Source organism: Arvicanthis niloticus, chromosome 7, assembly GCF_011762505.2.
Source record: "Arvicanthis niloticus isolate mArvNil1 chromosome 7, mArvNil1.pat.X, whole genome shotgun sequence".
NCBI classification, from domain to species: Eukaryota; Metazoa; Chordata; class Mammalia; order Rodentia; family Muridae; genus Arvicanthis; species Arvicanthis niloticus.
In genome coordinates, this window is record NC_047664.1 from 4201093 (window position 1) to 4214921 (window position 13829).

At 36.4% G+C, this 13829-nt stretch overlaps 1 protein-coding gene across 2 annotated transcripts in view; it reads left to right on the forward strand.

Annotated features, from left to right (window-relative positions):
- Positions 1-13829, forward strand: part of Hfm1 (helicase for meiosis 1) — an 80825-nt gene that overhangs the window by 17857 nt on the left and 49139 nt on the right. For both annotated transcript variants that reach the window (XM_076937809.1, XM_076937808.1), the window contains 10 exons: positions 2830-2900; positions 3283-3415; positions 4974-5125; positions 5939-6016; positions 6229-6384; positions 9628-9828; positions 9911-9999; positions 12389-12432; positions 12647-12748; positions 13117-13262. In XM_076937809.1, coding sequence (XP_076793924.1) covers positions 2830-2900; positions 3283-3415; positions 4974-5125; positions 5939-6016; positions 6229-6384; positions 9628-9828; positions 9911-9999; positions 12389-12432; positions 12647-12748; positions 13117-13262 — 1172 coding nt within the window. The remainder of the gene's footprint in view (positions 1-2829; positions 2901-3282; positions 3416-4973; positions 5126-5938; positions 6017-6228; positions 6385-9627; positions 9829-9910; positions 10000-12388; positions 12433-12646; positions 12749-13116; positions 13263-13829) is intronic.

Genomic DNA, 13829 nt, shown 5'->3' on the forward strand with positions numbered 1-13829 from the left:
ACTGGCAGCAAACTAGCCAGAGCCAAGGGGGGCAGAGCTAGCCACCATAAACATGTGCTGGCCTAAGGAGCCTGCTGATGCACAGAAACCCGGAAGAACATCTGCCTCTTCAGAGACTGGGCAAGTCTCTCATGGATCACTATTTCCCAGAGTTCCTCTCTCTGCTGGAACTCCCACTTTCTATTTCCTGCCTTTTGCTAATACACAGGTTTTTATTGACAGGAGATGCTTCCACACAGTACACAAGAGATTCTCTCTACACATGTTTGTAGATTCTTCCTTAGAAGTTGACTCTAATTAGATCCTCGGGACATCACCAACTCTTGTCAGACCTCTGGCTGCAGAGCTGCAGTCTGCAGTTGTGACGACATCCTCCAGGGTAACATAAGACACTGCTGAAAGCTTGTGGAACAAAAGACAAATTTGGTTTAGAGTGTTCAGTGTTGATAGTCAATGCATCTACTGGCTAAGGTTTATTGTGCACTGGGAGATATGAATCTATGTCTACTCTGTATCAAAGATTCATTTTTGTGAATATAAATTTATATAGAACTATCTAATGAGAGAAAAGCCAGCATGAAAGGCCTCTCCTAGGCTTGTTATAAATAAATATTTTATATGGAAAACATTCCTTGAGGGAAACTGTTATTCTTTCAAAAGCTGATTAACTGACAAAGTCTAAATTTTATTTTTATTTTGTCACATATATATTTTCATGTACATGTTTCAAATATGTTTTTAAAGTTTTTATTTTCATTTGTGTGCATATGTGTGCCTGCTTGTCTGTATATATTATGACAATATTATGACATGCTGAAAGTAAAATAAAGTAATAATTTAGATATTAACTATATGGTTTAATAACTGCAAACCTAAGTTAGGCACTGTTGTGAGTTTCTGGAATATACCAATTAAGAAAAGAGTGAATCCTTGTCCTTGAGTTACTGTTCTTGCAATGGAACATAGGGGTGAGTTAGATCTGAATAACTGTAAGAAAATGTAAAGGAGAATGAAATCGGGACTGTTGGAATTGCAGGCTCAAGATATTGAATTTAATAAAAACAAAAAACAGGGAAGACCTTCTTAATACGGTGAGACCTAAGCAGTAAGTTGAAAGAAAAGGACATTGGAGAGGACAAAGAAGCAGAAAGGCTGAGGAAAGATGTCATGGCAGGTACATGGCCAATGTTTCTGAATAGCAGAGTCCATTATAACTAGAGGAGATGGGTATGAGGTCAAAGGTCAGGAGATTGAAGGGAAAGAGTTGGGAAATAGGATGTAGGGCCTTGTAGGCATTTTCTTGGAGGGAAAGGGGGAGATTTAGACAAAGAAGTCATATAAATCTGATGTAAAAGTTTTAAAAGCATTACTACAACAACCCTTGAGTACTTAAGTACCTTATAAAATAGCTGTTAGACAACTGTGCTTTCAAATATAGTTTTACATTTTTAATGTACTTTCATTTGTATGTGTGTGCCTGTATATGTACTACCTGCATGCAGGAGTTCATAGAGACCAAAAGAGGGTAGTGGGTCACTGGAACTAGATCGCAGGTGTTTGTGAGCTGCCTGCTGATGGTGCTTGGACAGAATTTGGATTCTATGCAAGAAAACAAGTACTCTTAACTACTAAACCATCTTTCTACCCTCTAAAAACCTCTAAAGGCCTCAGTGATAGAAATTCATTCTTTTTTAAAATTTCTAGATCTAGTAATACATTTTGCATATAGTGGTTATGAAAGTAGGTGATCATTTACAACTTCATAAGAAGACTGCCATTAAACATCCCTGAGGCTGGCAGCAAAGTCCCACCTTAGAGCAGTAGCTTGCAACTTTCCTAATGCTGGACACTTAAATATAGTTCCTTCTGTTGTGGAGACTCTCAACCATAAAACTGTTTTGTTGCCACTTCATGTCTGTAATTTTGCTTCTGTTTTGAATCATAATGTAAGTATCTGTGTTTTCCAATGTTTTTGGGCAACCCTATGAAGGGGTCTTTGGATGCCCCACCCCTGAAGGGGTCATGACCCACAGGTTGAGAACCATTGCTGTAGAGACTGGGATAATTAATTATGCCTTATATCTTTTTACTATTTTTAAACTTTCTCAGAGGAGAAGGGTGATCAAAGTTCATCTTATTAAGCAAATATGCTGATGATTACAATTAAACAAAACAAATAATACAAAAAATGAAGGGATTCAAGATTAACTGACCAGAAATACACCTCTGCTAATGAAATGCAGCCCAAAATCAGCAACTAATAAATAAAAATTTGAGCACTAAAGAAAATATAAAAATCAAGTGTTTTAGTCAAGACAAGAAAAGAACAAACTAAAAATAGTTCTGATCAGCATGTCTCCATATATTCAGATCTCCTTCATTCTATTTAACTCTCAAGTTACATCCTGTACAATCCTTTGTTTTCCCACAGGGATTTTACAAGTTCTTTTTAGAATAGGGAGTAGAGTAGAATAATAATAGCAGAGTAGAATAATTTTAATTTTTATTTAAAAAATTTATTTGTATGAGTGTTTTGCCTGCATGTTGTATCACATGTAAACCTTGTGCCTGAAGAGGTCAGGAGAGGGCATCAGATCCCATGTAACTTGAGCCACCATGTGGGTACTAGGAATCAAACCCAGGTTCTCTGCAAGAACATATACGCTCAACTGCCTAGCCATCTCTCCAACTCCCGGACTTTAATTCTTAAGATGCTAAAATAGCCTTATTATTAGATACTATGAGAGTCAATAGCACCAAACTGAATTTTTAAATTAAAAGTAAACATTTTTAATTCTGAAATATTTAACTCCTTAATGTTATTCCAAGCTGCAAAATTTAGAGGTATATTCAAAGAATTCCCTTACTTCAACTATGTCCAGTCCAAAGCCTTTGATGATGTAAGTGTCTTACACTTGTTTAATCATCTTCCTCTTCCTACTTGCTGTGGTCTCGTATGTCTTAAGAGATTTGAAAATACTTAAGTGAGTGCACATGAGTCATATAGGGGACTGGTTTGTATTTATTAAATTTATAAGAATCTCACTGAAGGGTGAAGGAATGACTTTGTCTTAGGTCCAGCATTTCATTTTGACAAAATAGTACGATATAAGAAAATGTGTTGTTCATGAGGCTGAGATATCTAGAGCAGGACTACACATAGGAATCATAGAGGTTCATGTGCTTGCAGCAACTCCTACTCTTCTTAAAGCACATTTTCTAGAAAATTGAAAATATGTATAAAAATTCTATATACTAATAATTGGTTCAATTTTATCTCAGCTTCTTTACACAGATAGAAATTTTGTGATTTGTGCCCCCACTGGTTCTGGGAAAACTGTAGTGTTTGAGCTAGCAATAACAAGATTATTAATGGAAGTACCATTGCCATGGCTGAACATGAAAATTGTTTACAGTAAGTATATATTGTAAAAATTATGATTAGGTATAATCAAAGATTGGAACAGAAACAAAGTTAATTCTGGGCATAGATATTATTTGGTAGCTCATACCTTAAAAACATTAATTTATTTAGTTGATGATATAACTAAACCTGTAGACAGCACTTTACCACTGAGCACTGCTAGCCGGCAAATCCTCCCAACACTCTTGCTTTTTCCTGTGTGTATGTGGTGCTAGACATTGAGCTCCACACATGCTCAGTAAGAGCTCTACCACTGAGCTATAACTCCAGCCCTCTGTACATTTTAATAAAGACATGCCACAATTGGTTTCATCTCTTACATTAAATTTGAAACATTTTTCTAGAGTTGTACGTACAAATATTATTTGAATTAAGGATTTGAACTTTACATTTATTAAAAGAGGTTAGTTAAAATGAACAAATAATCATATATTTTACAATTTTAGTAATTTATATAGAAACATCTATTCTTCTTTTGGGGTATATATTTTGTAAATGTCCCCAAAATAGTATATGTACACAATTTAAAGAAATGACTAATCACAAAGGCTTCTCATGAAAAGCATTAATCACAATTTAACAGTCTGGCAAGCCAAGGACAGGTAAGATTCCTCACAGAGCCTTACCAACCTAAGACAGACTTGTATATTGCTTATGATAATGCATATTCCACAAAGGGTAAGGAAGGCTTTCTTGTCAGAACAACCTAAGACATGCTCAGTCTGGTTTATGCAATAAAAAGGGGGAGATATGGAAAGCTTTTGGAGCTGCCTGTCAGGAATCTGACATAGGCCAAGGACAAGGAAATGGACTGCAGGCAGGAATCTGACATTGGGGTGGAACAAAGAAGTAATTTCAGGCAGAAATCTAAATCCTAGGTTAGAACAAAGAAGAAATTTCAGGCAGGAATCTAAATCTTAAGCTAGAACAAAGAAGTAGGCTTCAGGCATGAAAATGACTTTGGACTAGGACAGGGAAGTAGGCTCAGATATTTTGGTCATCCTGATAAGCCGTTAGAAATAATGATCACAGGAGTGATCAAAGGACTCTGTTTATTGTTGTGCATGTTCTTTGATTATCTGGGTTTATTGTCTTCTTTGTTCCTGGACTATTTGCATCTATTGTATTGCTATTTCCTCAACCTAGAACTGACCTTAATACTTGCATGTAATTTAAACAGTATAAAGGCAAAAAAGGAGGAGGAGGGATAGGATAGGGGACTAATGGGTTGGGGGGAATGGGGAAAGGGGATGGCATCTGAAATGTAAATAAATAAAATATCAAAAAAAGAAAAAAACAAACAAAAGAAAAGCATTAATCACTTGCTCCATTGTTCCCTGTTTTCAGATTGCCTGAGCAATCACTTCTGTTTCAATTTTGTATTCTTCTTGGTGATTACTTTTATAGCTTACTAAGTTTGTATTGTTAGTTTTTACTTTATCAATATTATATATCAATAAATGTGTGTTTTAGCTTAATTTTATTAGCTAGACTTTAAAAAAACATTTTAAAATTACACTGGTGTTCAAAATAAATATATTTATTTTAGTGGCACCAATAAAAGCCCTTTGTAGTCAGCGGTTTGATGACTGGAAAGAAAAATTTGGACCAATGGGCTTGAATTGTAAAGAACTTACTGGAGACACAGTAACGGATGACCTGTTTGAGATTCAGCATGCCAATATAATTATGACAACTCCAGTAAGTATCATTTATGTCTCATTATTTACTTAAAATATTTACCTTCATTAAGAAAAAATATTAAAAGGGAATACAAAACATAAGCATGTATTTTAATATAAACAAATTACCATAAAAGTACTAGTATTCAGGAAATGGAGAGAATATCCGTAAATAAAAAGGTGAAGGTGGAAGAGAAATGAAGTCATGTGTGAACAATGAGTAAAACAAACCAATTTGTAAGTGTGGATAATTTATAGTCATATTTATCCCTTATATTCATTTGTCCAAGTATGTATTATAGAAGGAGTACCTTGACAGGGCTTAACAGAGCCTAGAGAGAAGGCTCAGTGCTCCAGCGCACTGGAGTTCTTCCAGAGGACTTGAGTTTGAATCCCAGCACCGACATGGTGGCTCACACCATCTGTATCTTCAGTCTCCGGATATCTGATGTCCTTTTCTGGTTTTCACTGGCAAGCATGCAAATGTGACATAAACATCTGTTCAAGCACAATATCTACACACATAAAATAATATATGAAAAAAAGAAGAAAAAAATAAAAAAAATATATGAAAAGAGTGTGACTTGTGGTTAAATAAATAAATATATGGTTAAATAATTTTCAAAGACTTTAGACCTATTGTTTTAAGACTTTTAAAATCATTCAAGTAATTTTTAACTCTCATCTCTTTGGGGAGATTTTAAAGACTCAACCAAAACATTGGTTGCCCTTGGTTTGTAAGATGTCTGATAAAATTTATCAGTGTCTTAATAAGTACCTTAAATACTTATAGGTTCTTGTTAGATTAAACTGCTTGTATTCTCTTCTATAGGAGAAGTGGGACAGTATGACTAGGAAGTGGAGAGACAACTCTTTGATCCAGCTGGTGCGACTGTTTCTCATTGATGAGGTAGTAAACACGTTCACTTTCAGAGATAGACATAGATGATATTTTAAAAGGATAGGATGAAAAGACGTTTTAGTAAAATAATGTATTTAGTCCCTTAAAATGGAAAATGCTTATTTTTTCAAGGAAAAGTATTAATATTATTGTTTATTTTAATTGATTAAAATAAAGTTTTAGTTTTATACGTAATGATTCTCTCTTTATTTCTTGCTAAGGTGCACGTTATTAAAGATGAAAACCGTGGTCCAACTCTTGAGGTCGTAGTAAGCAGAATGAAAACTGTGCAGTCTTCATCCAGGGCCTTAGAAAACACCAGCCCTGCTCCAGTGAGATTTGTAGCTGTATCGGCAACAATTCCCAACGCTGAGGATGTAAGTCAGAAGTTTCATGTGCTTCACGTTTTATTGTTTGTGGAATATTAGTCAATTTGATCTCAGAGAAGATGATATTTTCTCTTGATCACTTAATAAGTTTAGCAGGAAAGTGTATGTAGAAAGTTAGTGCCAGATTTCATTGAAGTAATAAAGTTACAGCCATAAAATTTGGTAAAATTTAATAAAATATTTTCAGTACAATTCTGTTATTTGCTTTTATCTAAAATTCATGGTTTTACCTAATTCAGGCACCTTATAACTTGGCTAGTAATGTGTCATGTATGATTTGACAGAATAAGGTATGTCCAACTCTCATGAGAACAGACAGGAAAGAGAGGCTGCTTAAGAGAGCATACTGAGAGAAAAAGGAGGCAGTTTTACCAGGAGCATTTTACAGAGACAAGTTGCAGAAGACAGAACGAGACAGAGAATGAGCCAGAAGATTAAAACATGCACCTTAGCAGGAAATCAAGAGAGAATCATTAGGTATAAAACTAAAACTTTATTTAATCAATTAAAATAAACAACAATATTAATACTTTTTTCTTGAAAAAATAAGCATTTTCCATTTTAAGGAACTAAATACATTATTTTACTGCCAAAGTTATTTTGAGGCCAAGCAGAGCAAATCAGACATGCTGAGAGAGAAACCAGATTGAATCAGTCAGGTTGAAGAGGAGTTTGAGCCAGAACTGCTGAGTTGACCAGCCAGTCAGAGTTCAGAAAGAACTAGGAGAGGATGAGCTTATACAGCAGTAAGTCTTAGAGGCTAAAATCATTCTAAGCCTAGATTAGGTTATATGGAGGGTAGCAGCTCCCAGTACTAGGCCTAGGTTAGCAGACAGAGGCAGTAAGTCACAGAAAGAACTTTAAAAAAAGAATAAAATAAAATAAATAAAAGAATGGAAGATAATAGTTGTTTGCACTATTATACTTTCTATAATCATGTATGACTTTTTTTTTAATTCCTAAGCAAACTTTTCATTGTATTATATGTATATTATATGTTTTGCATGCATGTATGTTTGTACATGCTTGGTGCTGCCGGAGGCCAGTAGAAGGTGTTGGATCCTCTAGAACTGAGTTACAGATGCTTGTGAGCTGCCATGTGGGTGCTGGGAGTTAAAGGTAGATCCTCTAGAAGAGCAGCTGGTGCTTTTAACCTGTGAACCATCTCTCCAGGCTCTTAGGCAAACTTCTTGTAAGCATATATATATATATATATATATATATATATATATATATATATATATATATATATATATATATTTTCTTACTTTTTCTCACTCCTATTTACTTCCCAGCCTATTATGGTTTTGGTAATACTTAGAAATTATTGTAAATAGTTGCTATGTTGTCTCTTCCGATGGCAAATTTTGTTTTTATCTTTAAATTTCTTTTTTTCCCCAAAACACTTTATTTATCAGTATTTGTATATACATACATACTTATACATGTATACATATATACATACATATATGAACAATAATTAAATAAGATATATTTGAAAAGTATTGGGGTTGGGAAGAGTGGGAGGAAGGAGAGAAAGAACAAGAAAGAAAAAATTATGTAAATACAGTGCTCATATATGAAATTCTCAAAAAGGAATCCATTTTTTAAAAAATGTTCAACAGATTAACTTGCATTGTACAATATGAAAATAAATATGACCTATAATTATGTTGAAGGACATTTTAACTCGCTACAAAATTTGAAATTTCTTATTCTTAGAATTGCAACTGGTTTTATTCATGGTCAAGAACAATATAGAATGTTTATTATTTTAAATGGGTAGATAGGGTATAGAGGGCACACAGATAAGCACCGGAGAAACCAGAAGAAGTCAAACTCATGGATTATCTTTTAAAGGAGTGAGGTGCTTAGGTATTTTTCTTGGAATGCTGGGGAAGAATGTACTTTACTACCTGGTGATCCTTTACTATCTGTAGAGTCAGGCTCTACCAATATCTCCCAGAATTTGTTTTTCTTTCTTAGACCCTTTCCACCTAAATCTTGAGGATTAGCTCTAGGCCATAAAAACCTATCCTTATGAGTGAGGTCACGCAGGGCGGTGGTGGCGCACGCCTTTAATCCCAGCACTTGGGAGGCAGAGGCAGGCGGATTTCTGAGTTCGAGGCCAGCCTGGTCTACAGAGTGAGTTCCAGGACAACCAGGACTACACAGAGAAACCCTGTCTTGAAAAACCAAGGAAAAAAAAAGAGTGAGGTCACGTGTGCTTTACAACAGCCTAAGTGACTTCTGTGTTATCTTAGGCCAGGCCAATCCTGACACCCACAGAGACATTATGTTTATCTCAGTCATTCTCCCTAGATTCTAAATCTTGGGCACTGTTTTCTGAGTCAACAGTACCCATCTTTGTGAAAGAAGCCAGTTATCCTTTGTAAGGAATTTTAGTGTAGACATGTCTTAAATTTGCTGTCTGTGGGGATCCTACAGGAGTCCATGCTGGCAGTGATCCACAAAGGTGAGAATGAGAGCCCACTTGACACTGACTTCATCCACTTTGATTGGACCTGAGGAGTCTAATGCTAGACAGTTCATTGTCAGCGTATGTAAAACACAGTGCAACCACTTGCCACAGAATCAGTAACTGATCAGTAATTCTAATACTGCGCGCACGTGCACATACGCATACACACACACACAAACACACACACACACACACACACACACACACACACACACACAAATGGGTATTTTTGAAAAGCTTATTTGTTGTTTGATTAAAAGACCAACATAAGACAGTCATGGGTTTGGTACTGTGTTGCTAACGTTTAGGGACGTACAAAGGTTTCAGTCATTTTCAGGAATCTGAACAGTAACTGGGACTTACGGTGCCACAGGAACTTTGATTTTTATGATCAACATGATTTTAATTTTAGTTTGGGCTCTTATGAGGCAATGTAAAACTAAATATTAATGACTAGTCAGAACTCTACCATATGAAAGGACTTACAGTCTTGAAACACTGGTGTTGGTAGCATTTACTAATGTAATGTCAGTGAAATATGTAATGTTGAAGAAAGATGATTTGATTAAATACTTTTACACTTTGACTTTACAATGATTTGCACTTGTGTTACTTTAGCTATAGAACTTTACTAGAAAAAGTGTAATGCACATGCTTCTGGTGTAATGCACATGCTTCTGGTGTAATGCACATGCTTCTGGTGTAATGCACATGCTTCTGGTGTAATGCACATGCTTCTGTTTTCTCAGATTGCAGATTGGCTTTCAGATGGTGAAAGACCTGCCATATGTCTGAAAATGGATGAGAGCCATAGACCTGTGAAACTTCAGAAAGTGGTCCTGGGTTTTCCCTGGAGTAGTAACCAAACTGAATTTAAGTTTGATTTGGCCCTCAACTATAAAGTGTACAGTGTTATACGGACATACTCCGATCAGAAGCCCACACTTGTGGTACGGATTCTTAGTTGCTGGTTTTGGGAGTGATGTTCAGTTTTTAATCTGATTGATATATAATTCTCTGATGTATTTTCAGTTTTGTGCAACAAGAAAAGGTGTGCAGCAGGCTGCTTCTGTTCTTGTGAAGGATGCTAAGTTTGTCATCACCGTGGAGCAGAAACTACGGTGTGTGCAAAAGGGGAGGACTTTTGGGGATCACATAGGCGAAATGAGAACGTGGCTCATCCCTTAACCTTATCCTCAAACCTAGGTTTCTTATGTGTACAATAAAAATAATAGTGGCTTTACATGTTGAGTGAGAAAATGTAAAAGTGGAATTAAAAACAGAAGTGTAGGTATACGGGAAAGAGGACCTGAGTAGTTGTAAATAAGTCGGAGCCTCTGCTTTCTGAGAGCGAACACAGTGGTCAGGTTGTGCTGCCACCTTTAGTCAGAATAAGAAGTGACACCAAATGTGTGTCTCCTCGCTCACAGACTAATGATGACGACAGTTTGGAAGGTGTGTGGGATTCTTTGTGCTATAGGAGTCTATTTGCATAGACTCTGTGTCTTCTCAGGCAAATACTTACTACTGTGTTTTTAGCTGAACTTGTCCCTGAGAGACAGATATACAGGCTGTGGCTCCCTTAGAGCCAGGACACATACCACCCCACCCCCATTCCCCAACACCACTGCTGCACACTGTGCAGTTGTTTGTTTCTCAGGGTCATTTTCTTGAACAGAATCGTGTGCAGTGCTTTACTTCCTCTTCCCACCTCATAACTCAAAGAAAGTTTCTTCTTCACTCTTCCCACCACATTTTTATCCTTATCATTTTATAATTTCAGTTTAGTGTAACATTAAAGACAGATTTAAATTCTAGCACTCCACATTTACCACCTATGTGCCATCAAGCATGGCATTTCTCCCAACTTCAAATTATGTAACCTTCTCTTTTCTTTCTTTGCATTTATTTGTTTTCAGCACTATAGATGAGACCTGGGCCTTATTATGTATGCAGTCAGGCTGTCTGTTCCATGCTCAGCCTTCCAGCTTCAATTGTTGGCTTTACTTTTCTTTTGAAACAGGGTCTTGCTGTATAAGAGCTGCAGCTGACCTCAGCTTTGCAATCTTGCCTCAGCCTCCTGAATGCTGGCCTACAGGACAGCACCAGCACACTTAGCATCAACTGTCTTCAGTATCTTAACCAGTCTCAATATATGAGAATAAACGAACTTATCACAGCAATGGGATAATTACACAAGGCAACATCTCTATAGTCCCTGCGTGCAGCACAGCTTGTGTTATTAGTGACAGGACATGTCGTTTTGCCTTAAAGAAAATTGTGACTATGAGAAAATTAACCTCATAGTTTGATAGCTGCAATAAAGACATAGAAAACAACAGCGGGGTTTCTTAGATATACTTAAGACCACCCACAATTCCCTTTTAAAATTATCAAAACTCTTCCATAAATTCCTCCTCTTCTTAAGCTTGTTTTTGTTTGTTTGTTTACATAAAGAAAATGTCCTTATGAATATATGCCAATGGCAGGGAGAAGTACAGAACACAATAAAGAGTTATGCTTAGTTTGTTTGTTTGTTTGTTTCACTTACTAATGATGTAGTAGAGTTTTAAACTTTTTTTTTTTTTTTTTTTTTTTTTTTTTTTTTTTTTTTTGAGATAGGGTTTCTCTGTGTAGCCCTGGCTATCCTGGCACTAACTCTGTAGACCAGGCTGGCCTCGAACTCAGAAATCCGACTGCCTCTGCCTCCCAAGTGCTGGGATTAAAGGCGCGCGCCACCACTGCCCCGCTAAACGTTGTTTTTTCTTCCATAAATGTTGTCCTTTCTTCCATGTCTGTGACACTAGGAACTGAGGAAGGGAACTGTGGAAGGCAGGCACTCCACCGCTGACCTGCCCCAGCCCCATCTTTGTTTCCATTTGGCAGCACCAGCACAGTTTGTCCCTCAGTCCTTCTGCCTCCCTCTCTGTGCAGTCACCAAGGCAGGCTGGAAACTTTGTGTTTCTTACAAACATTATTAGGCAAATTATGGGGTTGGTTTCTTGTTCTGACCCAATGCACATAATAAGTATTTGTATTGGGTTTTTTTTCCTAAATTTTTGGGGAAATTTAGAAATGAGCCTTAATAGTACAGCTAATACAGTCCGAATGGGAAAGCTAAGCATTCCATGCTGTCCCATTGGCATATATTTGTAAGGGCATTTCATACGGTGAGTGCCCTCTTCTTCCTTCAGCCTCCCACACTCCTTCCCTGCTTTACTCCACTTCCCCTTGAGATAGTCCCTGCTTTGAAGATAGCTTTCAGCGCCTCCTCCTGCACCCTGGCTGCCACTACCCAGGGATTCCCATACTGTTGGAAGGTGCCAGGACAGTATATGAAGAAGGTTATCCTTTAGTAAAACTTGTCAGAGCTTAGGGATTTTTGTTTGTTTTGTTTTTTAAAAGATAGCTTTCAGATGATAGTGTAGTTAAAATCTCTTTTTAAAATAATAAACTATTTCAGAATGTTCTGATGTTGTGGAGAATAACATGTATTTTATATTTTAATAGGTTGCAGAAGGCTGCATATTCTATAAGGGATTCAAAGCTAAAAGGTAGGTTGGTTTAAAGACATGTTTCCTTTTTTTTTTTTTTTTTTGTTCTGGAAACTGAACCTGGAGCCTTGGGAGTGTCTAGTCAAACCCTCTACCATGGAGCCACACCTCCAGCCTAGAGATTACTTTTGAATAGCCTGTTAAATACAGACAGAAGGGATCAATGCTGGTGACATGGTAGCACTGGCTGACAGGCAATGTGTTCCTACTATAGATTCCTTGGTATATGGTGTTGGCTACCATCATGCTGGAATGGAGCTGTCAGATAGAAAACTGGTTGAAGGGTTGTTTACTTCTGGAGATCTACCAGTTCTTTGTAAGTAAATCATATTTCTTATAGACATTAAAATATTTTGAAAATCATTTTAAGAGAAAAAAGCTTAAATATTCTAATCAATTTCTCCCAAGAACTTAAAAAGAATTGTGCATGTGTACTACAGTTAATTTTTTGGCAAGGTTTAATTCTTTATTATTTTATTGAACATAGGGTAATTTAAAAAGAACTTATTAGCTATTTTAATTTTAAGGTACATTATTATTTTATATTACAAAGTCTTCTATACCTTTTCCTAAATTTCTTAGGGTTTTTAGTCCATTTTTATCAGTATATATTTTATAAGCAAATATCTTCCCAGGACAATAAAGTTATAAGGCTTGATTATCATTCAGTCTGATATCTGACAGTTACTACCAGTACTCTAGCTATGGGGGTGAACTTGCCGGCTCACCTGGTCATTATAAAGTCTACCATGCACTACACTGGAGGCGTGTTTGAGGAGTACAGCGAGACCGACATCCTGCAGATGGTTGGGAGAGCTGGCAGACCCCAGGTGAGGGACAGTGGTTCTCTTTTCCTTTTTTTTTTTTTTTTTTTTTAACATTCTAAATATAGCAAAGAAGGGGGGTTGTGTGGTTTTAATATGCATTTCAAATTTAGATAAGATTGAAAAATAATATAATTTAAGAATCAACTTTAATGGCAGAATAAACATAAAAAGATCACTAGCTGGGATATATACACTTTACATTCCAGCTTTGTCTAAGCTGCCTCAGTGAATGAGGGTAGTGTTAAAGGAATTTTAAAGGGCCTTTCCATCTTAATTTTTTTATTTGAATAAAGATGATTTGTCGGTTTTATGTTTATTTTAGAAACTGGATCTATGTAGCCAAGGCTGAACTCAAACTTTCTGTTTTTGCCTCTTAAATACTAAGATTACAGGCATCAGCCATGTTCAGGTAGTCAGGGCATTTTGGACAGGCACTCTTTCATTGTGAAGGGCTATTGTGCATTACAGAACACGTAACATTCCAGGGTTGTACAATTAATTGTTATAATTAAAAGTCAATCTATATTTATGTCAAAATATGTCTGACAAATGTTTGAATGAGGAAGCCAT